Source organism: Puntigrus tetrazona, chromosome 2 (genome assembly GCF_018831695.1).
Source record: "Puntigrus tetrazona isolate hp1 chromosome 2, ASM1883169v1, whole genome shotgun sequence".
In the NCBI taxonomy this organism is placed as follows: domain Eukaryota; kingdom Metazoa; phylum Chordata; class Actinopteri; order Cypriniformes; family Cyprinidae; genus Puntigrus; species Puntigrus tetrazona.
Genome location: NC_056700.1, coordinates 2,813,587 through 2,837,345, shown reverse-complemented (window position 1 = coordinate 2,837,345; position 23,759 = coordinate 2,813,587). Strand labels below are relative to the sequence as shown.

General features: G+C 39.4%; 1 protein-coding gene across 13 annotated transcripts in view; it reads left to right on the top strand.

Moving 5' to 3' along the window:
• The window catches only part of kmt2cb (lysine (K)-specific methyltransferase 2Cb), a 93,752-nt gene extending 75,469 nt beyond the window's left edge, over positions 1 to 18,283 (top strand). For 11 of the 13 annotated variants that reach the window (XM_043222019.1, XM_043221995.1, XM_043222003.1 and 8 more), the window contains 20 exons: positions 95 to 158; positions 345 to 577; positions 1,217 to 2,779; positions 2,868 to 3,059; positions 4,025 to 4,189; positions 4,350 to 4,491; positions 4,588 to 4,729; positions 5,905 to 6,083; positions 6,183 to 6,319; positions 6,871 to 7,078; positions 8,079 to 8,212; positions 8,570 to 8,671; positions 8,773 to 9,928; positions 11,052 to 11,188; positions 11,281 to 11,411; positions 12,262 to 12,433; positions 13,586 to 13,702; positions 13,805 to 13,878; positions 14,527 to 14,635; positions 16,293 to 18,283. In XM_043222019.1, coding sequence (XP_043077954.1) covers positions 95 to 158; positions 345 to 577; positions 1,217 to 2,779; positions 2,868 to 3,059; positions 4,025 to 4,189; positions 4,350 to 4,491; positions 4,588 to 4,729; positions 5,905 to 6,083; positions 6,183 to 6,319; positions 6,871 to 7,078; positions 8,079 to 8,212; positions 8,570 to 8,671; positions 8,773 to 9,928; positions 11,052 to 11,188; positions 11,281 to 11,411; positions 12,262 to 12,433; positions 13,586 to 13,702; positions 13,805 to 13,878; positions 14,527 to 14,635; positions 16,293 to 16,385 — 5,250 coding nt within the window. In that variant the 3' untranslated portion in view covers positions 16,386 to 18,283. The remainder of the gene's footprint in view (positions 1 to 94; positions 159 to 344; positions 578 to 1,216; positions 2,780 to 2,867; positions 3,060 to 4,024; positions 4,190 to 4,349; positions 4,492 to 4,587; positions 4,730 to 5,904; positions 6,084 to 6,182; positions 6,320 to 6,870; positions 7,079 to 8,078; positions 8,213 to 8,569; positions 8,672 to 8,772; positions 9,929 to 11,051; positions 11,189 to 11,280; positions 11,412 to 12,261; positions 12,434 to 13,585; positions 13,703 to 13,804; positions 13,879 to 14,526; positions 14,636 to 16,292) is intronic. The other 2 variants (XM_043221961.1, XM_043221943.1) reach the window with 2 other exon arrangements.
• The last annotated feature ends 5,476 nt before the right edge of the window (positions 18,284 to 23,759 follow it).

Below are 23,759 nucleotides of genomic sequence, written 5' to 3'. Positions count from 1 at the left end.
ACTAAATGTTCTAACTAATTTGATTCTAATTTACATTGCAGTAAGAGTGTAGTGATTTCATATTGTCTTAATGTCCTGTTAATTTCTCAATTAGGATGCCAAACTTGCTCCTCACGTGGCACGACCTAATCCCCCTAATTTTGGACCAGGATTTTCCCGTAAGTCTTTAATAATTATCGATATCAGTAGTACAGTGCACATTGGTGTTACTCATCTGATTCTGAAACAAACATAGTGAAAAACATACTAAATTGTTTCCATATTTACATTGTCATTTTACACTTAACCACAAAAATGTATTCTATATGCCAGTAATTATTAATTCCAACCTTTTCCCCAACAAGATGATGCACAGAAGGTTCAGTATGAGGACTGGCTCAGGGAAACCCAGCAGCTGCTTCAGATGCAGCAGAAGTTTTTAGAGGAGCAGATTGGGGCCCATAGAAAGTCAAAAAAGGCCCTGTCAGCCAAGCAGAGAACTGCCAAGAAAGCAGGACGGGAGTTTCCTGAGGAGGACGCAGAGCAGCTGAAACATGTGACAGAGCAGCAGGGGGTAGTGCAGAAACAGCTGGAACAGGTAATGCACACTCATAATACCGGTAATTTATAGTTTTATCTTCATGAGCCGCTTTGCTTACAGATAAAGTGCCTGGCCTCTCTTTGAAAAATAATCCTAATAAAACAATTTTCAGTTTATAAGATATTATCATGGCATTGGAAATTAAAGAAAAATAAACATATCATTTCATCATTGAAAACTAAGCACCTTATAATTTGATTTAAAACCTATGCACACTATAACTACTAATGTCCACACCATTGGATGATAGCCATCTGTCTAATATAAGTGTGCTGCAGTTGTCGTCTGCTGCTTTAAATGCTCAAGTTCTTCAAAGTCAGGTGGATTCTGATTGACTGTCAGAGTTTTTATCATTCATCAGATTACAAAATAAGTTTTGTATTTATATAATCTGTGGAGGGCACAAAGGAAGGGAAAGTTGGATTTTATGCTATTGCTAGCCTCTTTGAAATTGCCAAGACTACATTTAATTCATATATACATGCATTGTTTCAAAGATTGTTCACTCAGTATTAGAAAGACAAGGGTATATTCCCTCTAAATTAGGGGCATTTTTTGTCAAGAACATGTTTAAACGAATGGAAAAATACATGTAGTTGTAAATATTTCTGTCCCATTTTTCTGTGCTTTTTCCAGATACGCAAACAGCAGAAGGAACATGCAGAGCTGATAGAGGAGTACAGGGTTAAACAGCAGCAACAAGGTAGCATGCAGCCCTCAATGATGCATGGCATGCCACCAATGCAGCCTCATGCTGGCATGATGCCAGTTGGGCCCCCAATGAACCAACCTATGATGGCTCCCATGATGCCCATTCGTCTCCACCCTGGCCAAACAGATGCAACTAATGTGACCAACACAGCAGGTTGGCACCCTGGTGCACCTGTTACTAGTGGAGCACCTCAAATGCCAGGAGTGATGCCTGCTCAAGTGGTGCAAGCACAGCCTCCGCAGGCAGCTCAAAGGCCCAGTCAGGGGCAGGCAGGTGGGGAGTCTCCTCATGTGAATTTTGACGATACCAACCCATTTAGCGAAGGCTTCCAGGAGCGTGAGCGCAAGGAGCGGCTACGGGAGCAGCAGGAGAGGCAAAGAGTTCAGCTAATGAAGGAGGTGGAAAGACAGCGGGTGAAGCACTGCATGGAGCAACAGCAAGTCCCTAACTGCCAAGATGGTACCATGAGGGCCTTGTCACAAATGCCTTTTTACAACCAGGAGCTACCGCAGGACTTTATGCAGCCACCCAGAATGCAGCAGCAGATGCAAGGTCCACCATTTCCACAGCAACAAGGCATGCAACCAGGGTTCGTTGGAGGACCGTCCAGACCAATGATGGGTAATGGTCCGTTTCCTCAGGAAATGGGACCAGGGTTTGTTTCTGAGAACCTAGCACCTCACGGACCTAACTTTGTCCAAGCTAGACCTCAGAGATATCCTGGGCCAAACATGATGTCTCAGAATCCAACTCAAGGGCATCAGTTCCCAATGGAGGGTCCCATGCCTTTGCCTCCAAACTTTCCAGGTCCCGGTCCATCACTCATCCAGCTGTACTCCAACATCATTCCAGAGGAGAAGGGCAAGAAGAAAAGGAACCGCAAGAAGAAGAAAGATGATGATTGTGAGTCGCTGAGAGCTCCTTCCACACCTCACTCGGACCTGACAGCCCCGTTAACACCCTGTGTCTCAGATACATCGTCCACACCGACAAGGAACCCAATGGTCTTTGGTGACCATGAGTTCTGTGAGACGTCCCAGCCTGGATCGTCTACACCAGGCTCCATGAGCAGCCAGCCCCACTCTGAGCTGGAGCGCCAGCTTTCTGAAGGCAGCTGCGGTGGAGGGCCAGAGATGGCCATGGGCCAACAGGAGATGCATGACAGGATCCTGTCTAACATCAAGTTGGAGAAGGTGGAAGCGAGTGACTGTCATGGGCATAAGGGAATGGAGATGGAAATGGGACTAGGCATGGTCAAGGTAGAGGGAGAGAGGGAAGGGATGTTGCTTCATCCTGCAAACCAAAGCCCAGCCAACAGCTCGAAAGGAGAAGCTGGGAATGAGCTCCTCAAACACCTCCTGAAGAATAAAAGGACTCCACCCCCTGCACTTCCTCACCAGAGGTCTGAAGACAGCTTGAGGTCAGAGGAAGAGGGATCCATGGACTGCAAAGCTTTTCTGCGACAGAGCTCCATGGATAGCACTGGGGTGAGTGATTCAGGATGCCTCGTTTTCATCTCAAAACATGGTATTTTTGAGCTCTTGTCTTGACGGTGTCATTTTTCCTTGACCACAGACGTTCTCTGATTCAAACCACCCTGATTTTCCCGGACCATTGCTTCCAGAGGACAAGAAGAAACAGAGGAACAAGAGGGCTCCCAAGAGCGGAGACAGACCCGCTCCACGCTGTAAAAAGAGGAAGAAAGAGGAGGATGAGAATCAAGCTGTGTATTCCTCTTCTGAGCCAGTAATGACCCAGTTAAAACAGGTACAATGAAAAATCCTTTTTATTTTCAGTCTAAGTCAGTCGTATGTTCTTCCACGGCACTATCAGCAAGGCTTAAATATTGCTTCATTTACACCAAACCAGAAATATAGTTGTTTTGACTAGTATTACGCTGCTTATCATGCAGCATTATTATATTATTTCAGGTCAAACTAACAGTCACCTGTTTTACATTGATACAGTTTTATCTATTTTACTGCAAAGTAAAATTTCAGTTTTTGTTTCTTAGTTTTTTTGATTGTTTGTTTTGGAAAGAATTTAAAAAAAATTTCAGGAATACATACTTTTACTCAGCAAGGACACATTAAATTGTTTTAAAGTCACAATAGAGACAGTTAAAATTATATAAAATGTTTCTGTTTTCAACTTTGATAATAAGAAGAAACGTTTTGGGGCAAATCAGCATAATTCTGAAGGATCATGTGACACTTAAGACAGTAATAAAGATGCTGAAAATTCGGCTTTAGCAACACAGGAAACAGGAACAGTCATTTTAAATTGTAATGATATATCATAGTACAGTTTTACTCAAATTTTTACTCTAAAAAAATAAATGCTTCCTCTTGTCTTTGTAAGTGATATTTAAAAACATTTAAAAATCGTATACCAAGATTTTTTTCTGTTCTTTTGAGATAACACACATATGTGGTTTAGTTTACTTGGTACTAAATTTTCATATCAATTTAACAATATTTTAATATGAAAATGTTATATTTTTTAATGAAATCAATTGTTTTGAAGCAATTAATTATAAAGAGCATAAGGTGCGTCTCATACCTTGACGCTCATCACATGAGAAGTTGTCAGTTTTCTGACAGGTTTCTTAATTACACTCAAAGAGGACCTCGGGAGTGCAGCTCTGTCTCTTCTAATGCTCTTCTAAGCATGACCTTTATCTCACAGTTCCCATATGTCGCTCTTTGTGTCTCATTGTTTCACCGCACCAGCAGCTTTCTCTCTTGCCCCTAATGGAGCCTCTGGTGGGGGTGAACTTTGCCCATTTCGTGCCCTATGGGGGAGGACAGCTGGACGGAGAGAGCCGTCTCTCGGGCACATTTGGGAGCGCCTCATTGGACGGTGTCTCCGACTATTACTCCCAGCTGATTTACAAGGTAATTAAGAGCAGCTAATAAAACACTCCGTGACTGTACATTTGCAGCTGAATCTTTTTTATGACTTACATCAAGTCTCGTGACATCGGCAGTAAACTCCACTTATTAGATTTCATGTATGAGACGCACAGATGGTCACTCGTATTTTTACTCTCTGCAGCAGAATAATTTGAGCAACCCCCCCACGCCTCCCGCCTCTCTTCCCCCGACTCCTCCTCCGGTGGCACGCCAGAAGTTGCTCAATGGCTTTGCCACAACAGAGGAGCTGGCCAGCAAAGGTGGCGTCATTGTTGGCCATGATGGTGAGCAATTTATAGAGAAAAACAAAGATAAAAATACACGAAATGTAAAATATTGGACAGTGGGAACTAATGACAGTAATTGCTGGGTTTCAACAGTCACCAAAGGGCTGCTTTCTCGACCGCTGCAGTTTAAGGCTGAGGAGGAGCTGCTGGCTCGAGCTCTGGCTCAGGGGCCCAAAACTGTGAATGTGCCGGCTTCTCTTCCCACCCCGCCTCATAACAACCAGGAAGAGCTCAGGTCAGTAGACAGATAACAAGAAATGGGCCTATACTTCCCACCAATGTGTTCAGTTACATCAAAGCCTGACCTTCATATGTGAATTTTCAGTAACAACTGTAGTTTTGCCAAGGTCTAGAGGTACTAGCTGTGATAAGATGACCAGGTAGACTGGAGTAATGGCATGAGTAAATACTATTTTAAAAATATATTAGAACAAAAAGTTGTTAGTTGCAATATTTCACAACTCCGAACTTTTGAACGCACCCCTCCCTACCATAATAACCTTTTTAATATTTTTTGCAGGATTAAAGTAACTATTATGCTAGTCAATATTACCATCAATGTAAATAATTTTTTAATATTATAAAAGAGCATTATGTATGAGATGTGCAGTAACTTCATGAGAAATCAGAGGTTTCTTAATTACATTGAGAAAGGACCTCATACGTCAATTACTTAAAATAAAGGGGTGATTCCTCTGTTAGGGGAAGCTTTCCGTACTTACTCTAGGATATAATTACTTTTTTCCTCGGATTTGGGAACATTTAAACTCTTCTCTACGTTTAGTTTATCTCCCATCCAGACTTTATTTCCCTCTATAATACAGTACATTTATAGCGTTAAACCAGTATTTGAACTGCAACACAGTTTGAAGATTTTGTTGTACATGAATAATTTAAAAGTAGGTTTCTCGGGATTTTTCGTTTAGTGTACATCGGAAATGTGTTTTATAACTTTGTATTAGCAAGGTAGCAATGATCAACATTCAAAATAGCCCTGATGCTGGCATGGCATTAAAAAGTGATTATTTGTTAAACGTCATTTGTTTATTTTGTATAAATTCAAACTGAATTGACTGCTGCATAACTTGCGTTCCAAGCCAAACTCAAACACAACTCTCTTTTAATTTCAAAACCTGAAAAATGTCATTACCATCATACAATATTTAAAAAATGTAATAATTACTCTAAAATCCACTTGATCAAGGCCTTGTTCAGACCTTTATCTGAGAGCAGATGCTTTAACACATAAAAAACGTTTGAAGAAGTTTCATTATATTGGACCATTCAAAAGCGCGCCGATAGAAGAATCCTCATAGCATAAATGTAATGGAAACAAAATATCAGGTGGAATATCATTCGCCTGTTTTACAATTTTTTTTTAGCTAAAATGTATTTCTCTTGTACGCACAGGGGACAGGAGCAATGTGAAGACAGAGACACCCCAGACAGCTTCGTCCCGTCTTCTTCCCCAGAGAGTGTCGTTGGCATGGAGATCAGCCGCTATCCCGATCTCTCATTGGTCAAGGAGGAACCTCCTTCTCCAGCCCTGTCTCCAGTAATTCCAATGTTTCCAGTGTTTAGGGGCAAAGGTAACTAACTCCTACACTTACATTATAAATGTTCTGGGTGACCACAGTGGATTTGATTTTTTTTTTTAATTCATTTTGTTCATTCCACTTATGTTGCAGGCTCAGAGGTCAGATTAAGAGAGGTCAAGACGGAGCCTTCATCGGTGTTCTTCGGCTCTCCATTTGGATCGGTGCAAAATGGTTCCAACACTGGACTGGTGTCTATCGCCATCACGCTGAAGCCAGCCGCTGCCGGGGTGAGAAACAGTCACGCTTGACTGGAATAACCTTTTTTATTCAGAACTACTTTTTGCATGACTGCAGAGGATTTGCAGAACGTGAAGCACATGCATTTCCCTTCTGAATGGGCGTACACAAAATGTGAAATATTTTTAATTTCGTTGCACAAGCAGCATAAATAGAAGGAATGTGATCACGAAACCGGTCATAAGTGTTCAAATGTATATCTTAATATCTTTCTGTAGATGTATGATTAGTTATGATTGAAGGCCAAGATCTGAACAACTGGAATCTGAAGGTGCAAAAAAAATCTAAATACTGAGAAAATAACCTTGGAGTTCTTAGCAAGGCCTTTTACTAATCAAAAAGTTTTTAATGTATTTACGGTAGGGCATTTGCTAAATGTATTCATGGAACTTGATCCTAATGATTTTTTGCATAGAAGCAAAATCGATCATTATGACTCATACAATGTATTTTTGGCTATTTCTACAAATATACCCCAGCGACCTAGCTAATGCGTGTTATAATATCTAAGCCCCTTTCTTTCTTCACCGTGGTCTTTCAGAACATCACTGACGTTGTTGCAGCCATTGCTGACCTGATCCGTGTGAAGATCCCCAGCAGCTACGAGGTCAGCAGTGGCCCCGGAGGAGCTATGGGGGCCATCAAGACCTCGGTGGATCCCCAGCGTCTGACCTCTGCCCTTCACGAGCCGAACGGGCTGCGAGCCGCACAGCAAGCACCTCATCAGCCACAGCACAACCATAACAAACGTGAGGAACACCTGCTTATCCATATTTTAACACAGTTTTCGGCCAAAATATATGTCTCTGTCTTTGATTAAACGGTAAAATTGTGAAGTATTATTACTATTTGAATCGTTTATTTTTTTTGCTGTGATCAAAACTGAATTTTCAGTATCATTACTCCAGTCATCAGCATCACATGATCCTTCAGAAATAATTGTTATACCCAAGTTGAAACATTCCTTATTATCAGTGTTGAAGACGGTTTTGGAAACCATGACTTTTAAGCAGGATTTTAGCAGAACTTTGAATAGAAGGTTCAAAAGAACATTTATTTGAAACTTTTTGCAACATTATTAATGCATTTACTGTCATTTTTGAAGAAAAATGAATGCATTGCTGAATGGCATTTTGATATCAAAACCCTACTGACGACATACTTTTAAATGGCAGTATAAATACATAAACCAAATAAATATTTTATCTTTATAATATGTAAAGTACTTTTGTTACATTGTATCTGACAATGATGGGACGAAAATGAGTAGGTGAATGAATTGAATGACTGAATAAATGAATCAATTTTGTGCATTATACAAATATATATGAATGAAGCACTACAATTAGCCTGATTGGTAGACAGATGCTTTCAGACTCTTTGCACAAATTCAGTTATTGGATAGCAATCAGGAAATGTTTATCCATTGCTTGTTAACTGCACAATATTGTGTCTGGCTGAGTTGCTCGCGTCTGGCTCCATTGATTTTGTGAACGATCGGAGAAGCTACTTAAACACAGTAGTGATCTTGGCCTGAACTCTGTCCTGTTGACGTCTGCTCATGTGTGTCAGATACTCACTTAATGAATGTACTGAATCACATTAAAAACCTCAATACAAGATTGCATCTCATTCATTACGGGGAAATGACACAGCTCTCTATTATTGTTGTGTAATTGCCGTTTTATGCTTGTCAGAGCTGGTACAAGGATCCTTTTATGTTTATTGACAACTGTGGATCTCTTTCAGGTTTTGTTGGTGGTAGGGATATGAGGGGGCAGGAAAACCCAGGACCAAAGCAACAATGGTGTCAACACTGTAAAGTTGTTGTCCTGGGCAATGGAGTGAGGAAAATTACCAAAGACGAGCAGGGCAAAGCACAGGTATGAATATGTTGCTTTGGTCATTCAAAACCAATTTTATTTCTAAACATCTGGCATATTTCTTTGTAAAAAGTATGTTGGGATGTTATTTTCTTCAATCGGCCTCTGTGGACATTGGTACTAGTGTTTAGTAACGTAAAAACAAAGATTAAAAAAAAATAATGGTCACGAGATCTTGGAACGTGATCGCACCTGAAAATATTACGATATGATACTTTTGAGATATCGTCCATCCCTAGACTGCATAGAAGACAGCAGGAAAGTCATTTCAAATGTGAAGCAAGTTACTTTATTACATATACAATTAAAGAAAGACGAGCATTTTTAAACCTGATGTCCTCCTCTGGTTTCTCCCAGAAGACTCAGTTATGTTCGGATGGTGGTTTGGTGTTCTGCAGTCATAGCTGTCTCATTCTGCACTCATCATCATCTCAGTCCAATGGGAACGCCGACATCAAGGTTTGTTTTCTGTGTCATAATACATATGCAAAAAGCGTGACCGATTTAAATTTTTTTGACTGATGTATAATTTGCTCTCGATTTCTGTGTTGCATTTCCAGGCATCTGTTGCTTTACTTCCCGAAAGTGCTTTGCAACAGTGTCCCTCTAAAGTCCAGCACCAGTACAGCAACAACATGTCCTCGCTAGACGTCCACTGCCTGGCCCAACTCCAGCCCAAACCGTCCCCTCCCTCCCCGAACCTCCACATGGCTTTCACCCCAGCCGAGGCAGCTCAAGCGATCAAGATGGAGTCCAAGCCTGAAAGCATTTCGGAAAGTCATCTTAAAGTGACGGTGAAGCTTAAACCGCGTTCCCAGAGCCTCACGGAAGACAAACCGTGGCATCACGGCAAACGGTGGAAAGGCCTGCGCTGGCGAAAATGGACGGTGCACATTACGATACCAAAAGTTGCCGCCCAAACATCTGAGGCGGAGGTTGAGGAGCTTTTGCAGCAGCTCAACTCGTCTCTGCGACCGTGCTCAAGCACTCGAGACCGGCGCCGCTGCTGTTTTTGTCAACAGATAGGTGATGGGATGACGGACGGCCCTGCCAGGCTGCTCAACTTAGACTTGGACACGTGGGTGCACCTCAACTGCGCCCTCTGGTCCTCTGAGGTCTACGAGACGCAAGCCGGAGCCCTGATCAACGTGGAAATGGCTCGGCAGCGAGGGCAAACGGTGGTTTGTGCGTTTTGTCAACGTTTGGGTGCCACCAGTGGCTGCCATCGGCTGCGCTGCCTCAACATTTACCACTTCACCTGCGCCCTGCAGGCCGGCTGTACGTTTTTCAAGGATAAGACGATGCTATGCCACCAGCACCGGCCGAGAGGATCTGGCGCCGCCGCGGGGTTGCACTTAGAACAGCAGCTGCGCTGCTTCTCCGTGTTTCGCCGCGTGTTTGTGCAGCGCGATGAGCTGCGACAGTTAGCGTCGGCCGTGCAGCAACCTGAACGTGGCCACACTTTCAGAGTGGGCAGTTTGCTTTTCCATGCCATGGGTCAGCTGCCACCTTCCCTGCTGTCCACGTTTCATTCGTCTACGGCCATCTTTCCACCTGGTTACGAGGCAAGCCGACTCTACTGGAGCATGCGGCACGGACAGAAGCGATGCCGCTACGTCTGCTCTGTGGAAGAGCATGAGGGCCGTCCCGAATTCAGCATCCGCGTCACTGAGCAGGGCTACGAGGATCTGGTGCTGACTGACACCACTGCTAAAGGTACAGTCTCCACTGGATTCATTAAAATTTGCTGATATAGAAGCTGACGGAATTCCCTTTGATCCAATTTACAGTCATTAAAAATCTTAAATATTTGAAGTGGTATAACAGTTTTTAATTATCATTTTAAAATGCCTTAAATTTGGAAGTAAAAAGACTGAAATTGCAATACGCCCAATAATGATTCAATCTCGAATGCTTATGATTTAATGAAATTAAAAATATTGCATGTTTTACAGGCTTGTCTTTTTAGAGTAGTTCACTGTCTGTGCCAATGCCAGTAGATTGCTGGTGATGAAATATGACAGTGATTGCTTTATGGTTTTTATACGTTGTAAGTGGTTGTAAGAGCGTGCATTTTATCTTCATCATTTTTCATGAGCAGCTAAAAATAGGCTTTTAAAATAAAAGTCAGAATGTATTTCATGCTTCTGAATTACGCATATGTTAACATATGATTCTGGCATATCATTCAGCATAAACTATTTTCTATTTGTTTAACCCTGTCAAAGGAAGAAAAGACAAATTGATCGGTATATTAATAGATAAACCAATGGTTTTTCGATTTAATCATCTGAAATGGTATCTTACATTTGCAGTTACCCTGTTTTAATAATAATGGCCATTAAGTCTTCAGTGAATGTCTGCATGTTTGTCATCTGAACTATGATATAATAAACATTAAACATTTCTCATAAATAACTAACAAGACTAAAACAATAACAAGACAAAAAAAATCATATTATCATATATCATACAAAACAAAAAAGAACTACAAGCAATGTCTTATGACTCAAAACTAAGCCACGTTTTGTCAATAGATGAACTCTAATGTCCACTTTAAAAGACCAAAATCAAAGCGCTTTCAGATGATCAAATCTAAAATGAGTATAAAAGGACAGTTCTTTGTGCATTCACATTGTACCTAAACATTAAAGTGGACTCAGATGCCTTTTGTTGTGCACATATTTCAAATCACCCTGAGACCAAAAAAAACTCTTTTATGAGCCCCATGTGCATTCTGAATGTGTAACAAAGTGCTGGCCCGATATATCCGTATGCACCGTATATATTTATGTCTTACCTGACAGTGATGTGATTACTTTTTGTTTGTGTGCTCTAGGAGTCTGGGACAAGGTTCTGGGGCCCGTGGCTGAGAGGAGGGCGGAGACGGGCATGCTGAGACTCTTCCCCATCTATCTGAAGGGAGAGGACCTGTTTGGGCTCACCATCTCAGCAGTCACTCGCATTGCTGAATCGGTAATGACAACCAACCTTAATGTCACTCAATGCATATTATAAAGTCAGATGTCCAGTTATGTGCAGTTGGTTGATTTGTCACTGTATCGTAGCTGCCGGGTGTAGAGGCGTGCTCGAGGTATCGATTCCGTTATGGACGTAATCCCTTGTTGATGCTTCCACTGTCCATCAACCCATCTGGCTGCGCTCGTTCCGAGTTACAGACGTACCCCCATCATGAGAGGTCAGTAGCTGCACACTGGAAAAACTGTATTTCGGTATTGTGAAAAATTAAGTTGTGGTCACATCTACAACATTTCAGCATGTGCAACATCAGCTGGTGATAATTTGACCCTCTTCAAATGAATGAAAAGGTCTTAAAGTGTAGCAGGGAGTGCTTGCACTGCAAGGAATGAATATCTTCATCAGTATTTTTGTCTTGTTTTCTAGTTCAAAAAAGTCAGATGCAAAATGAAGATTGTTAAATCCTTGTTTTCTGAACAATTCTGTGAAATTGAGTATATGCTTTAAACATAAACGGGCGTAAAACGTGTTTTTCCTCTTTAATTGAGGTGATTTTTCTGACCCCGTCTGCAGATTTGTTCTTGTTTTAATCGTAAACACTCTTCATTTTAATTAATTTCTCAGAATGCAAGACTTTACATGTTTCTCATTGAATCTTGCTTTATCAATCCCACTTTTTCACTTGAAAACAAGACAAAAATAGAGGAAGAACAACCTGTTTTTGCAGTGTTTTGCACGTTATTTTCATATTCCAGTTAAGCCATTTTGTTTGTGAAATTAATTCAAACATAAACTGAGGAATAGTTTGAACTTGTATTTTCAAACTGTTGCTAATAGTATAATCTCTAGACATTTACGTTTAGAAAACGTATTGATGTTTATTACTTCATTTGATCTTTCTGTATTACTATTATTTATTAATTTAATTGGTCTTAAAATTGCATTACCTAGTCTTAAATTTACATGCAGACAAAAAATTCCCTCGCGCAAACATCAGCGTTATTTCCGGGAAGGACATGCAAATTTGCTGCTTATTCCTCCTGAAATAAGGAACTCTGTTTTTGTCCCAGGCTGAAAATCCTCTCCGTGTGGTCCAGAACATCTCACTGCATCCAGAACTCAACGGTGGCAGACAGTGGATCATCTCACAGCAAGCACTTTGTGCACTCCAAGTCATCTCAGTACCGCCGGCTGACCAGCGACTGGAAGACAAACGTGTATCTGGCGCACTCTCGCATCCAGGTGAGTCCGTGCGCACGCTCCGTGAAGAACGTTTGATCATTGCCAAAAGCTGACCGAAATGGCCAGGTTCAATCAGACTGACTGAAAAAGACCAGTTTTAAGGGATTCTGATAGGCCTCGAAATACTCGGTGTGCCTCGAGTGACTACAGTGACTTCTGTCATTCTTCTAAGAGCATCTTAATGAAAAATGTCTCTTTAAAGCCTGTTATTGGCATTCCTCCCTCTGGCACGGATGTGTGGTCATCTAAAAGAGTCACAGCTGATCCGGTGTCACTGCCAGTTCCCTGCCAAGCTTTTTAAAACCGCACAGGCATAAAAAAAACAGCTAAATCACTGAGACATATCTGATGTCTCATTCTGTCAGCTGTACAAAACCTGTGTCTGTGTTAAATGAAGCAGTGTAGAATGCAAAGTCTGGCCCAGGTCACACAATATAATATTATAAATACTCTGTGTATATAGTAGAATTTGGTTTTCCTTAACAGAGATGTTCTTAACACATTTTCATTGGTTCGTGTTTTTTTATGCTAAGGCAGAATTCTTTGTGGACAGTCATATTTTTGGCACAAATTTATCTGGTTTATCTTAAATTAGCTAAATGACAAAAAATTTTACTTGAAAATAAACTTTGAAGTGTCATCTAGCGGTGACGCTTTATTTCAGAGTCTAAAATAAATACCAGTTGCTTATTAGCATGCATATTACTGGAATATTAGCCATTTATTAGTAGTAATTAAGCGCATATTAATGCCTTATTGTACATCCCTAACCCTACCCAATACTAAAACGCAACAACTACCGTATTAATATTAATAATCAGCAAATTAGAACTTTACTGAGGGCAAAGTCATAATGAATAGTGAATAAGTGTTTCCTGTTCTAAAGTGTCGCAGAACAACAGAATAAAAAAGTCTGAAACGTGAAATAGCCTATAGGTGTATACCTTCTTATTAATATGTCTGAGGACAAATTTGTACCCAGAAGTAAATAAAAACGTAATAAATCCACTTTTAGGGGATAAACAATAATTGTTTTTTTTTCTCAACTGTAAGAAATGCTTTAACTTATGGTATTTATATCTAGCTTTATATATTAAGTCCCAGTAAACCTGTGTGTTTGTGGTGCTTGTCTAATGCGTGTCGTGTCTGCAGGGTCTTGGGCTGTTTGCAGCGCGTGACATTGAGAAGCAGACCATGGTGATTGAATACATGGGGGATATTCTGCGCACTGAGGTGGCCATGAGGAAAGAGCTGCTGTACAAGGCTAAGGTAAAGCTCGCTCAGCCACCGTGGGAACAGCGCTGGGAATAATGTTACCTTGACTTGCTGTCCAAATGCGTTTGTCTAAACCTGGCTGGATTTCTCCCACAGAACCTCCCAGCGTACATGTTCCGCATCGACGGCGAGCGAGTTATCGATGCAACTCGGTCCGGAAGCCCTGCGAGGTAAAAAAAAATGAACTTAGCTTCTCATATCAGCTTTCAGATGTCTACATTACTTAATAATGCATTATGGGCAACATCAATTCTGACATATTGTTATCTTTTCTACACTTTACATAACCCTGAGCACGATGAACTGCTTTAGGATTACTATTTGAGATACTTATGCTCACAAAGGATACATCTATAAGATCAAAAATACAGTAAAAATGGTGATAATGGAAATATTTTAATTATAATATATAATTATATGTATAGTAATATATATTTAAAATGCTATTTATGCAACAGTGTCACATGATTCTTCAGAAATGCTCAGTTTTTATACAATTGTATAATTATTTGTGAAGAGTGCCTAATTTTTTTCGGATTTGTATTTATTTATTTTTATGATGAATATATATATATATATATATATATATATATATATATATATATATATATATATATATATATATATACATATATGCTTATGTGATATAGACATTTCTGATTTCTCATTAATGATACTCCTGAAAATTATAATAATTCTAATTTTAGATAGTTTATGACACTGGGTTTCAAAAAGAACTGCTGCTTGAAAGTTCAAAGGGAGCTCTAGGAAATAAGTAGTAATGAAATAAATGAATTTGAATTCAATTTATCCGGTAGGTACATCAATCATTCTTGCTCACCAAACTGCGTAGCTGAGGTTGTGACGTTCGAGCGGGGACACAAGATCATCATCAGTGCCGCCCGCAGGATCGAGAGGGGAGAAGAGGTAAGGAAAGAGCGAATTCATTAAACGTGAACCGCACAACTGAAAGTGACATTCATTTTTATGCAGCCTAAACAAAATATGCACATCGGGTAAATGTACAGCACAGTCTTCAGGGTGGTTCTGTGAGATGGCGAAGGATTCGGCAGACCTTTGCAATCTGCCATACTTCTAGGAGGTATAAAATCAGCTCTCTAAAGGTTTGGCATGGTAATGGACATGACAAAGCTAATAGGTTTGATTTTGGCCCAAAGCCGAGACTTGCTGCTGCCAATATATTCGCAACATGCTGCTGTGAGCATGTAAGAAATCCTGCTGCTGCACATAACATATATGACATAACCTTCCGTAGCAGATCTATACAGGTGGAGCTGGGGGAGGTGGAGGGTTAATGAATCACGCTGCAACTGTTACAGCAAACACTAGTCAAGTAGACTTTGACCTGTCAATAACACACCTACAGCAATAGGTGCTATTTACCGTACTTTCAAAACAAAAAATAAAAACAGTCAAAATATGCAATATGAAAATAAAGATAAAGAAGCAATATTTATAGTGGAAGTAATTAATAAAGAAAATGTTTTACTTTTTACTCAGTTTGGTTTTCAAAAAGACATTTTCCAAAAGGTACATCTGGAAAAAGGATGGTCATCTTTTAATCAATTTGTCTTATAATCAGGTCAATACAGTATATACAGTGCCTTGCATATATACTGTATATACATACCCCTTAATTTTTTCACATTTTGCTATGTTGCTGCCTTATGATAACTTTTCCCACATCAAGCTACAATCCATACACCATAACTATACAGCAAAAACAGGTTTTTAACATTTTTTAACAAAAATAAGTACATTACAGAAGTATTCGTACCCTAATCTAAATATTTAGCTGGGGCATCTTTACATTCTCAAGTTCTTTTGTTTGTTTGATGCTTTGCTCATCAGCAATTTGTCAATCATCTGCCACTCTTCTTCTCTAGATGTGGGCAGATGCACATGTTTAGGGTTGTCATGTGTCATTGTCCTGTTGGAAGGTGGACTTTCTGCCCTGTCTGAGTTTCTGAATGCTCTGGACTGGGTTTTCTTTAAAGTTTAGTAACATCTACAAGCAATATAAATGCTCCTGAGCTAAATTTCAACTGTTCCAGATAAGGGTGTGAATACTTATGCATTGGAATCATTTTAGTTTTTTATTTTTAATAAATTTGCAAAGATGTTAAAAACCTGTTTTTTGCCATATAGTTATGGTGTATGGAGTGTAGATTAATGTGAACAAAATATTTTAACATTTAACATTTTTGCATTTAGATTTCCTGACACTCATTTTAATTTTAGATTTTAATTTGCTATTAATTTACTTACCCGTCCAAGATATAGAAAAAAAATTTTTTTAGCTGAAACCATGGTAAAAAAAAAAACGTATTCAAATTGATTTGTAAAACAATACGTTATGTTAATTGTTAAATGAAAGCGCCGGCCTTCCTGTACTGTGAATGTTCAACGCTATTCTGATCCAGACAGCCGAAACAGCCCTTTAAAGTGCTCTCAGCTACATCTCATGAAGCTCTTCTTGATCGAACAGAATAAGGGCAAGTCTAGAACGAGTGCGGTGCTTCTGATTTGAGATTTGAACCACCTCTGAACGATTTCGTTGCAGCTCTGCTACGATTACAAGCTCACCCCGGCTGCAGATCAGAGCAAGATCTCATGTCACTGTGGAGCCGCCAACTGCCGCAAGTGGATAAACTAAACAGGAGTGACACCAACAACAACCCCAACAGCTCTGAGGTGCCAATTTACCAGAGGAGACGTGCAAAGAGGAAACAGCCAACCCGGGAAGTTGTCGTGAACAGGCGATTTTTTTTTTTTTTTTTTTTTTTATGTGCAAAACTAAGAGGAAAACACAACGCGAGAATACAGCATTGTGTGAGAGCCATTCGTATCATTTCTTGACTTGAAAGGAAAAGGTTCCGTTTTGTGCTTGTGCCATGAGTCTGTGTGTGTGTGTGTGTGTGTGTGTGTGTGTTTTGTTTGTCAGCTCGAATGCGTGTGCGTCACATGGGGTAGATTTCACCAGCGAATGGGAACGGAGAATGAGCGCGAGCACTGTGCCGGGTATTGCCTTATAGGTTGATGGAGGGGCAGGCCCATCTGTATGACGAGATCTGTAGCGACTGAACCGTAGAAATCAATGTAGAACATCACTGAATGGAGAATGTACGGAATTGACTTCCGCAAAGGGAAAAAAAAAAAACATGTTGCACTAAAAAAAAGAAAAAACAAAACAAAAAAAGAAACAGAAAAGAAAATGAACTCACAAAAAAAAAAAAAAAAAAAAAACTCAAAATACTTGATTCCATGAGTCAGTTTTATCCTAGATATCTCTCATTGTTTAGTGTAAGAAAATAAAGGTGTTTTGTATTTATTACTGTGTGAGTGAATGAATGGGCCTATTTTTAAAAGCGGTTTTATGCCGAACAAAAGGAAGCCCGACTGCGATTCTTGCACGCAGTTTGAGATTCTGTTACATCTGTAAATACCGTGTAAATATAGAGAAATATCGGAATGATTGACCAAATACTACCTTATTCACTACCTTATTCATATTGATGTTCAGATATTTTAGATGTGCCGTTTTGTTTCGCTTTTTTTGTTTCTCCTTTCTTTTCCCTCTTCGGAATTATTTAACAAAGACACATCATGATACCACGTGTACACGTGTAATTACGAAACTGTACAGAATTACAAAGGTGATTTCACAAGAAAAGTATTTTCTCCGTGCTTAGGATGTGGTATTCGTAGTGACTTTGTGGTTTATACATTATTGCTGACCATTTTGTCGGTTTTCATTTCATTTTATTCCATTTTATGTTACGGATAGCAGCGACACGGAAATTCGAAACCTAGTGAATCAGGCGGGATCGTAGACGTAGGGATAACTGTGAAACGAACTTTAAACCTCACGAACCGATTACGAGATCACAAGCGTAACCTGAGAACAGGCACAAATAGATCAAGCTCATTTTTGTTTTTTTAATAAAAGCCGTCGTCTGGATTTTATAAACCTGCAATGTCGTCGTGCAAGAACGAGGAGTCATTGATTTGAAAAGTTTGCTTGTTGGAGATGGTATGAGCGGGATTCGCTGGGAAAGAAGGGTCAGCGTAACTCTCTGAAAGTGATGTACATATGAAAAACATATGCTTGTATTAGTTTTATTGATTGAAGTGAAGCATCTGTTAAGAGAGTGCTATTCATTTTGTAGCCAAAAACTGTTTTTTCACATTTCACATGCCTTGTTATTTCAATTTGGGAGTTTCTGTGTGCACAATTTCACGTTGAAAAATGGACAGTTTAGACTTTGTATTGTACTGGGCATGAATTTTTTCAAAAGAGTCAGTTGTATATATTTTTTCTCAATGAACAGCTGTAACAAAATTGTTTCATGGATATTTTCCTTGTCTTGTAAAATACATCAATTTCCTAGTGTTTTTTTTCTTTCTTTCTTTCTTTTCTTTTGCTCTGTATAGTAGTCTAAATTGTTTTGGAAACTGAAGCTTTTTTGAAGTACACAGAGCGATATAGGGTTTGGTATTTGAGGAATTGAATTTACATTTACAAAAAAATAATAAAATATTTTACATCATTAATTGATGCGCAACGTGTTTTTCTTCTGGTAATGTGTAGCTACTTTTTGAAGTTAAATATGAAAAATGCTTGAAAATGTCATTTCTTTCCTTTGTAATAATTAATTACTCTAAACCTGGGTAAAGGTACTACTGTACTAACAAGGAACTTTTTGGACAGAGGTAAAAATAAAACATCTCTTTTCATTCCAAATGATGAACAGTCACAATATCTAACTCCTGGGGTGCCTCAGGGCTCAGTTCTTGGACCGCTTCCCTTCTCGGTCTACGTGGTAATTCAGAAACGTGGCTTTATCGGTGATACGACAGACATTTCTTGCTGCGTGAAGAACCATCTCCTTCGACTCAGCCTTGCAAAAACAGAACTGCTAGTGGTTGCAAGCAAATAGCTCCTCCATCCAGCTAGGTGACTCAGCCGTACCTCCTTCAAGGACAGCCAGGAAAAAAATACCATCTCTGCAGCCCTTTACCGAAATTCATTAGTTCAGTCTTGCTCTCTAGAAGATTGTGTTCTGCAAGCGAACGGTGCATTATTGTGGCATGCCAAAGATGCAATTACTTTCATTAACTTTTACATTGAAAGCCCCCTCCTGGTGAAATGACCTGCCCAAATGAATCCAAGAAACACATTTCTTCCATCTACACTTGACCCTTTTTATACTAATACTTTTATATACTAATCCTTTAATACTTGTTTTCTTTTTATTTACTATAAAATAACCCTCTAATCACTATAGAGTTCTCTATTCTTTTTACCTTTTTTATTTCATTCTTAATAAAAGTAAAAGTAAAACTGTACGTGTACCGCGTTTAAAAAAAACCAAGACTTGTTACAGTACTTAAATGTTATTGCTCTTTTGTGGGTTTTGATTGCTTCGATTGTCCTCATTCATAAGCCACTGAATAAAAGTGCCTGCTCAATGAATATATGTAGCTAATTAAGATGTTCTTCAACAAAGAGTAGAATTTTCAGATTTGGTTTCTGATTGAGGTTAATGGCTGCTTCATCTAAAGCTCTTTTTTCCTCAGTGTTCAAAACTGTGTTGCTGGTATGAATGAGAAACAGCTTTCGATGCTAGATTAACGTGGTGTGATGGGTATAAAGCATATAGGCCTGGTTCCACAAACCTAGCTTATCTTAACCCAGGACTAAGTCTTAGTTAAATTAGGATATTTAAGCAACCTTTACAAAAAATGCCTTATATATATAAAAAAACATTACAGGTGTGCATCTTGACAGAGAACAATGACACTGGCTTATAGATATGTCAGAGCAAAATATTTTCAATCAATCTGGCATTTTAGTCTAGGACTAGCTTTTGGTATCAATATACCAACGCTTTGCAGGGATGCAGCCTCAGTTCAGAGAAAAAAGTAAAGCTAAGCATTAATATTTAAAGTATTGTATCTAATAGATTAAGGTTCAGAAACTAGGATATCTGTAGAGGAAGAAGGAGAGGAAGAAGACCAGAAGAAGCCTCCAGTCTTCTGAAATGAAACAGTTTATGTGCTGTGCCTACATGACAGAAGGGGACGGGGGAAAGTACCAAAGGAAGTTATATGTACTTCCCTTGAAACCAATTAATGATGTAATCAAGACAAAATAGTCTTGTATAAGGCACACAAGACTTCAACTTCATAATCAATTGTGGTTTTAACGCCTTCAAGGGGAAAATAGCAAAAAAGGCAGCAGCAGAGGTTATAAAGTACATTTGTTACAGTGTTTTTCATTATTGTATTTCTGGTACTATGATGTTATGGCAAGGGTTACAGTTATAACTCAAAAATATAAAGGGCCTAAATGTAAGAACCAGGTTAATGTATTTTATCATCAACCAAATAACGCTTATATATATATATAGTGTGAATGTGGTATTTATTTTATATTTAATGAACAAACATGCAGTTCAGACACTTCTGCTTCTCATGTCTTTATAGGCGCACAGATTTAAACTACCACTACGTCTCAGCAATATCCAGAAACCCTCTCTGACACTCTCAAAAGAAGGATTTGATGGCTCTGAAACTGCAGTCCAGGATGGGTTTTGCAGCCAAGCAATTTGTAGTCAGTTGTTCCACCGTCCAAAAAATAATCTTCCAATTTATCTACATTTCAAACCCCAGGCGATCCGTTCGCGTCAGGTTGTCCCGCCGATTTCGTCTTGAGAGCTGACTGAGCTGGAACGGCGTAGAGCAGAAGAAAGGAAAGCAGTTTGGCCAGACATCGTGTTAGATAAAAACCAAAACCTCTGACCAAACATGCCTCGTGCCGACTGTCGGCCCTGACGCTCTCAGGCTGCTTTTCTCTGACCGTCGCTCAAACACAAATTGCACGTTACGCCAGATTGGACAGCGCCGAGGTCTTACAACAATAAACTCAAGTTCATTTCAAGTTCAGCGCGTGTAACTTGAGAATGACGTCTCTGTGAATAATAGAAGATGGTGCTTTTCGCTTCCTTTAATCAAGACAACCGTCACAAACCGTTAACAAAGAGCGCCACCTGCTGGTAATAATAAAGTAAACGAGACTACGCACATATATGTTTATATTTATCATACAATTATCTTCATTATGTATCTAATATATCGTATCTTATGTTTCTGATCCTTTTTTCAGGATTCTTTGATAATGAATCGATCGATCAACTTGGTCAAGTGAGGTTAATGTGTAGATATCCCCTGATGAGTGAGTAAGTAGCAGTGATCACTACGTAGGGACCCAGAGAATCAGAATGCAGCTTGTGTTTCTGGGACCGAGAGAGAAAGAAAGACTGGAATCTGTGGACAGATAGTCAATTTTACATGACCGGGCCACGGAAAATCAAATAAACTATACATCAACACGGCCACGATGCTCTGAGGGGCAGCATTACATACTAATGAACTAGAAGAAATCATCGCTGTAGGATATGAAACATAGGAGACACTGTCTGAGTGCACTAAATTCAGTTTGCACTATATTTGGATCCGTATTGATGATCTGATGAATCTAGCCTATCATCAGTCACACGAAAACAACACAGAACTGTCAAACTATTTGTGTAAGCCTACTATTATTTCCTGAAATTTGTCACGTATTGACAAAAGGACGCACTTCACACAGTTTTTTAATGCAGCTTCTAACTCGCAATACAGTATGCGCTTCCAGGTATTACGCATGGCAGAGAATCCATAAACACAGCAGTCGTTGGTCTGATGATTGCTCTGCAGGGTCGTATTACAGCCCAGCAATATGAGGCTATTTTACAGGACCAGCTGCTCCCGATTATTCAAACACTGTTCCTTTATGACGATCCTGTATTTCAGGATGATAATGTCTTCACACACACACACACACACACACAAAAGAGGCTTCTCGAACAGCAAGAGGAAGTCTGACGCCTTCGAAGGCCTCCAGAATCACATCTAGTCAATCTGAGAAAGAGCTGAGCAGATAACCAGCTGTTAGACTGTAGTAGATGATGGTAAATACGGCGTTATTGGATTGCAAATGCCAATTATTGGAAAGTGTGCCACACGGCCATTTTAGGGGGCTCTAAAAACACCTTCAACCAGCTTTTTCAAATATGTTTTACATGTACCAATATCAGTAACATTTTCTCTAAGAAAGCGTGGAAGCGGTGTGTGGTTTGCACACAAGGTGATGTAGGGTGCAGTACAGTAGCGCCCCCTACAGACTGTAGTATGCACTACACTAATGGCTTTGGCTCAAAGAAACACCTTTAGACCGAACTACAGGTCATTTGGTAGAAAGCATGTCGACTGATGAGTGAGATGGGGTTTTGGATAGATGACTCGCATGAGGTTCATTTCATTTTAATTCTGCTGAAACCTGGTTCTAAACATCTGCAGTTACAGCGCAATTAGATTTGTAGATGTGAGAGAAGTACACAAGGGTAGCAAGTTATCAAAGCAAACTACACAACTACATCAGGATGAGATTACAGGTCACATGCTGTAAAAATATATTGTCAGGAATCGCTGTATGGATTTGCTGAGGTGCTTTTTTTGGACTTTACACAAAAACAGTAGACTTTTATTTGCATTCTGTGAATATAAAATCTTCTTTAACTTTCTACTTGAAGAAAAAACTTCACCTATATGTTTGCATTGCCTGAAGCATTGAGTAATTAAAGTAAATTAAAGGGGACATAAAACAGTTTCACTCAATCTCGTGTTAATATTGAGTACTTGTAAAGTAGTACCGCGTCCTTCATATCTCCAAAAAGTCTTTCGTTTTATCATATTAATAAAAGAAAAAATTCTCTCAGAAAAAAGCCGAGCTCCTGGAGGCGTGCCGTGTGGGCGGGGCTAAAGAGTGACGAGCACTTGAGCGCCGATTGCCGACAAAACACAGACACGATGCTACTTCACTTACAGCCTGCAGCTCTGAATCGTGACAGGGCTCTTTTATAGCTGGGATCTCTCCATCTTTCAATATCAAACCATGTGCAAATACAGCATCGAAGTGGGCCTTGTTTAAAAAACGATCGTCAAACAAGCACGCACACGAAAACAAAGCGCACCTACTGTTCACACAACGCTGGGTCCTTTTGGAAAGATTAACAAGGTTATCTTTCCCTTACAACCCAAAACACACTTCTTTAGAGACGAGTCCCTTGCGGAGTCCCCTGCGCGGGCGTGCTTCCGGGAGAAATGCCCATATAAGGAGTTCTATCCGCATGCAGATCAAAGATCGAAAAAAAACTCTGCGAAACTTACAGACCCGGAAGTACGTTTTTTGGCATGTTGATATTCGGTCATATGCCCAAATAGTTTTTTGAAACTCTTTAACAATTAAATAATTCTAAATGCATCATGTTACCCCCCCCCCCTTATTTTTACTTTATTTTTCACAAACGATTCCTTTAAGGATTCTTTTTTTATCTGCAATGAATGTTTGTGAGTATTTCACGCTCAGAAAGCGACACGCAGTGGTAAAGAATTAGTTAGGCATTTTACTTCAGACCAACTAAAAAAAACATGTTTTCCCAGCGCGTGTCTGCGCCTGCAACAATAGGCGGGCAAGATGCTAATGTTTCACTTTGACGTCAACATGAAACGGATTGGGACCACTTATTAGTCTACCTCTTGTAACAAAAAGGTCAGGTTTTTGTATAAATGTTTGTATTATTATTTTATTCATTTATTATCCTTATTTGTTTCTTTGTTTTCATTATTTTATTTTTGAATTCAAATGTTATGTAATGTTTTCACTTGAACCACTCTGTTTTGAGTTCTTTTACATTATTATATATTCTGCATGCATTATATATATATATATATATATATATATATATATATATATATATATATATATATATATATATATATATATATATAAACTTTAAAGGTTAATATCGTGTTTTTGTGTGGAGTAAAACTCTACATTTAACTATTTGGGGGGGGATTATGCTCCACAGAAGAGCAGAAGTCCGGTTTGCAATGAACGAGGGTAAATTATTTTGTATTTTTATAA